This window comes from Anoplophora glabripennis, unplaced genomic scaffold (genome assembly GCF_000390285.2).
Source record: "Anoplophora glabripennis isolate ALB-LARVAE unplaced genomic scaffold, Agla_2.0 scaffold75, whole genome shotgun sequence".
Lineage (NCBI taxonomy): Eukaryota > Metazoa > Arthropoda > Insecta > Coleoptera > Cerambycidae > Anoplophora > Anoplophora glabripennis.
In genome coordinates this window covers 573,250-577,223 of record NW_019416255.1, presented here as the reverse complement: position 1 = coordinate 577,223, position 3,974 = coordinate 573,250, and the positions used below count along the sequence as shown (strand labels likewise).

The 3,974-nt window shown below is 34.8% G+C and overlaps 1 protein-coding gene across 1 annotated transcript; it reads right to left on the bottom strand.

The window, feature by feature from the left end:
* Positions 1-2,940: 2,940 nt before the first annotated feature.
* Positions 2,941-3,519, bottom strand: LOC111693110 (piggyBac transposable element-derived protein 4-like). Its single transcript, XM_023457251.1, has one exon. The coding sequence runs from the start codon at positions 3,517-3,519 to the stop codon at positions 2,941-2,943; it is 579 nt and encodes a 192-aa protein (XP_023313019.1).
* Positions 3,520-3,974: the final 455 nt, after the last annotated feature.

Below are 3,974 nucleotides of genomic sequence, written 5' to 3'. Positions count from 1 at the left end.
CAATAGAAGCTTGTTTTATTAATGCAGGAGCCGTTCCAATAACTATGGTTCTTAAACTTGGAAATGGGCACGAACCATATTTATAAAAAAAAATATCAAAAGAAAACAGTTTTTGTTTATAATTGACAGTACAACTACCATACGTGGTTTGAAATTGGTCAGTCAGAATGAATCCTTTATTGTTGGCTACAAACCCGTCTTATGGGCTCTTGCAGCTCGGGATTGATTGTGTGTTGAATTAAAGATATTGTATTATGTTTAGTGGACTGTATTTTTACTATTTTGATATTTTTTGTGTACCTTTCGAATTCTTCATTTGATTTATTATCCATTTTACCAGTTAACAAAAGATTAATATTGAATCCCAATGATCTATGTCTTCGCCTAGATTTTTTAATGCGTGGTAATGCACAAGAAAATCATCTAATAACATTCTAAGAGATATGTGAGTGTCTCTAATACTACTAGGTAACATAAATATTGCTTTGAGGTGAGAGTTTATTATTGATTTCGTGTCTTCATACCGCTCGCTTAAAAGTTTCCATGCCGAATCGTAATTTTTGTCTGCAATGCTTAAACCACTTATGACCTTTGCCGCCGAACCCTTCAAACATGATACTAAATATTGATGCTTTTGAACTTTATTTAAAGAGGAATTGTCATGAACTACCGCTTTGAATGTATCAGCAAAAGGTGACCATTTTTCATAATCTCCGTCAAACTCAGGCAGATTAATTGGCGGCAATTTAATATTGAAGTCTCTTATGGGAGATGCCCTTGTGAGTGAATCGCTTTGACTAACCAATTCTCCAATAATTTGTTTACTACGTGCAATAGCTTCAAAGTATTTATTTTCGAAATCTACTCTTTCATTTTGGTGCATTTCTACTTGATCGTCCTCGCTAGCGAACTCTATTTCAGACTGAATATTGTCAAATTCCGTGTGAATATCTTTTATTGTGTCTAGCCGTGTTTGTAGCACAATCATTGAATCCGTATCGGTATTGAATGCATTTAAAAAGTTACAAAAACGAGTTAATTGGCCTTTTAAAATAGCCTTCCTTTTATTTAATTTTATGAGATCTGTCATGTTGACGTGAGATAAAAACGTTAAGTATTTTGCAATAACCTCTGTTTTAGGCTGGAGACTGCTTTATNATTTAGTACTAAATACAACTATGCCTAGCAAATTGTAATACTTACTCTTAATGTTTTTTTCTTTAATTTAAAAAATAGTAAAGTCCACAAATAAAATATTTCGTAGAAAACAATAAAAGTTAACAGCTCATAGATCTACACAAGAAATAACTACATTCGCACCTGCTCTAGTCTGAATCCATATAAGTACTAAAATGCAAATGTTATAAATTTGTACAACCACTTGCCATCCTCCTTTTGTGTAAATATGTACATAATAATATGTAGAGGATAGAAAATAGAAATATTTTCAGAACAAAAAACCGGTGACCGCAAATTGGAGTTTTTATTATTTGATTACCCTTCTCTTTTCGTATACAATTATGTGATAGCAAGATACTGCGATGGACGTATAGGCCGGACAACTCATCATCGTGCATGTGGACGTGTACCTGACGTATTGCCATTTTCTCGTTTTTTAGGTGTATTTTGCCGGAATTTGAATGAATGGACGGTCGCCGATTTTCGTGACGCTCCTTCGACTAACGGAATGTATCGGCGGCCAGGGGGAATGAGTAACGTCACAGGGATGAAATCCGGTTGCTATTCTCGGTTAGTATCGGGCGCCAGTTTCTCTATATTTTACATGGGGGAAACTCTCCACGTAACTCTTACCCTCGGTTAAGAGTAAAGTGCACAGGTAGCTGCAGTGAAGAAAGTAAATTCCAGGGGTCAGCTGTATTTCTTTTGGGTGAAAACGGCAGAGAGTAGTTTTCTCAGTGTAGTTTTATTTCAAATATAAAATTAAACCGAATTATTTGTGTATTTCGACAAAACAGGATCAGCGTTTTTGCTAGTTCGGAATTTGATCAGTTTACTTCGATTTTGAAAGAAATACACCTATTATCTTTACTGTATTTATTCGCAATGAAAATTTTAAAACTATGTACAAATAAAAATCGTGTCAATTTATTTCTACCCACTACTAAACGACTGGAAATATTTACAGGTTAACCCTTTATAGGGCATTAACTTGAATGCAAAGAACTTGTTTTTTTTAGTAATCTGAGATGTCATAACTTCAACGATTTTTTCTTAAACAAATTTTTTTGTCACGGCTCAACTAAGCGAAAAAATGGGTGGTTACCATTTTGACCACCGCCTATTTAAGTTGTAGTGGGTAGTGGTCTCTATTTTAACCACCTTCCATTAAGGATCATATTATGTTATTATAATGCAACCTCGATCTAATGTACTAGGCAATGTAATGACTAGGCGTTAATGCCCTATAAAGGGTTAAAATAAAATAAATAATTTTTCCAAAATATTTATTAAAACACATAGTTATAATAATACGCTAAGAAATCGCATGAAATGGTTTGAAACATTTTAAGCAGAGTTCTACATCACATGCTTCACAAGTTATCTTAGATCGAACTGGATTTCTTTTTGTGCTACATTTTGCACAACGTCTATAGGTACCTGGAATGGGCAAATGTGTTCCAACTGCAGTATATTGAATTGCATTGCCAAGTATGATCGCACGACCATCGTCCTTTTTAAGTCTTTTTATACCTGCTACAGTTCCACTTGCTTTTCTCTTACGACTGGTGAAAGACCCAATCAATCCATTTGCTAACATGCTTCGGAAATTGAGATATGACATTGGTTTCGCATGTACATTGTTTTTCTTTTGAGCTGTTTTGTAAATAATGTATGAGTTTGTTACAGCGGCATTTAAAAAATAGTAAAAGAGTTTAATCCACCAGCGTCTAGATTTCCACGCAATTGGGTATGAAGCCATTAGCTGATCGAAACTATCAACAGCACCCATAAATTTGTTGTAGTCATAGATCGAGGCGGGACAACTAACAGATTCTCTATCTCCAACTTTGTTCTCAAAACAGTTTCCTTTACATTTGGGTTATGCATCGAACTTATCACAACAACAGATTTCTTGCCACGATCTTTCCATTTGGCCACTGAAATGTCGTCAGACATATCACAATCAGACTGACCAGTTTTCAACACCTTCTCATCTGCTAATAATTCCTTGGGGTAATTTTTTCGGTTCGTCCTAAATGTGCCACAAGCAAATGTGTTTTTATCATACAATTTGGAAAGTAAGCGAAAACTGCTAAAAAAGTTGTCAAAATAGACACAATAAGCTTTTTCTAAAAATGGTTCACATAAGTGCATAACAGTTTTCTCTCCTAGCGAAAGGCTTGCAAATTTGTTATTGTTATTTTTACCTTCGTAGATTTGGAAATTCACTAAATAGTGAGATTTGGAGCAAGCTAATGCCCAAATTTTAAATCCCCGTTTGGTGGGCTTCATCGGCATGTACTGCTTTAGAGATGACCGACCCTTGAAGCCCACCATACTTTCATCAACGGATATGTTTCTGGAAGGTACGAAAGACTAAAAATTTCTTGTTTAGATGATCTACTAACGGACGCACCTTATATAATTTGTCAAACTCAGTGGTTCCTCCCTCGTTTGGGCATCTTCTCATTATCATTTAGGTGAAGAAATCTAAGTATGCTAAGAAAACGTTTTTGTGACATAATATTAGCAACTCTATCAGACTTCATATTGTTATCTACAGACCAATATAATCTCATACTAGGGAGGCTATGGAAACCCATTATAATAAAAATTCCCAAAAAGGCTTCAAGCTCTTCTCTTTCCAATTGAAAATCTTTGCTCTTCTGAGCTGCATATCTATGCGTTTCTTCTAATATTAGCTGGAACAGATCATCTGAGAAAAAATTGTAAAATAATATTATTGGTGACTCTATATTTTCTTTGAGAGTAGGTCCAAAATCTTCGTCAAA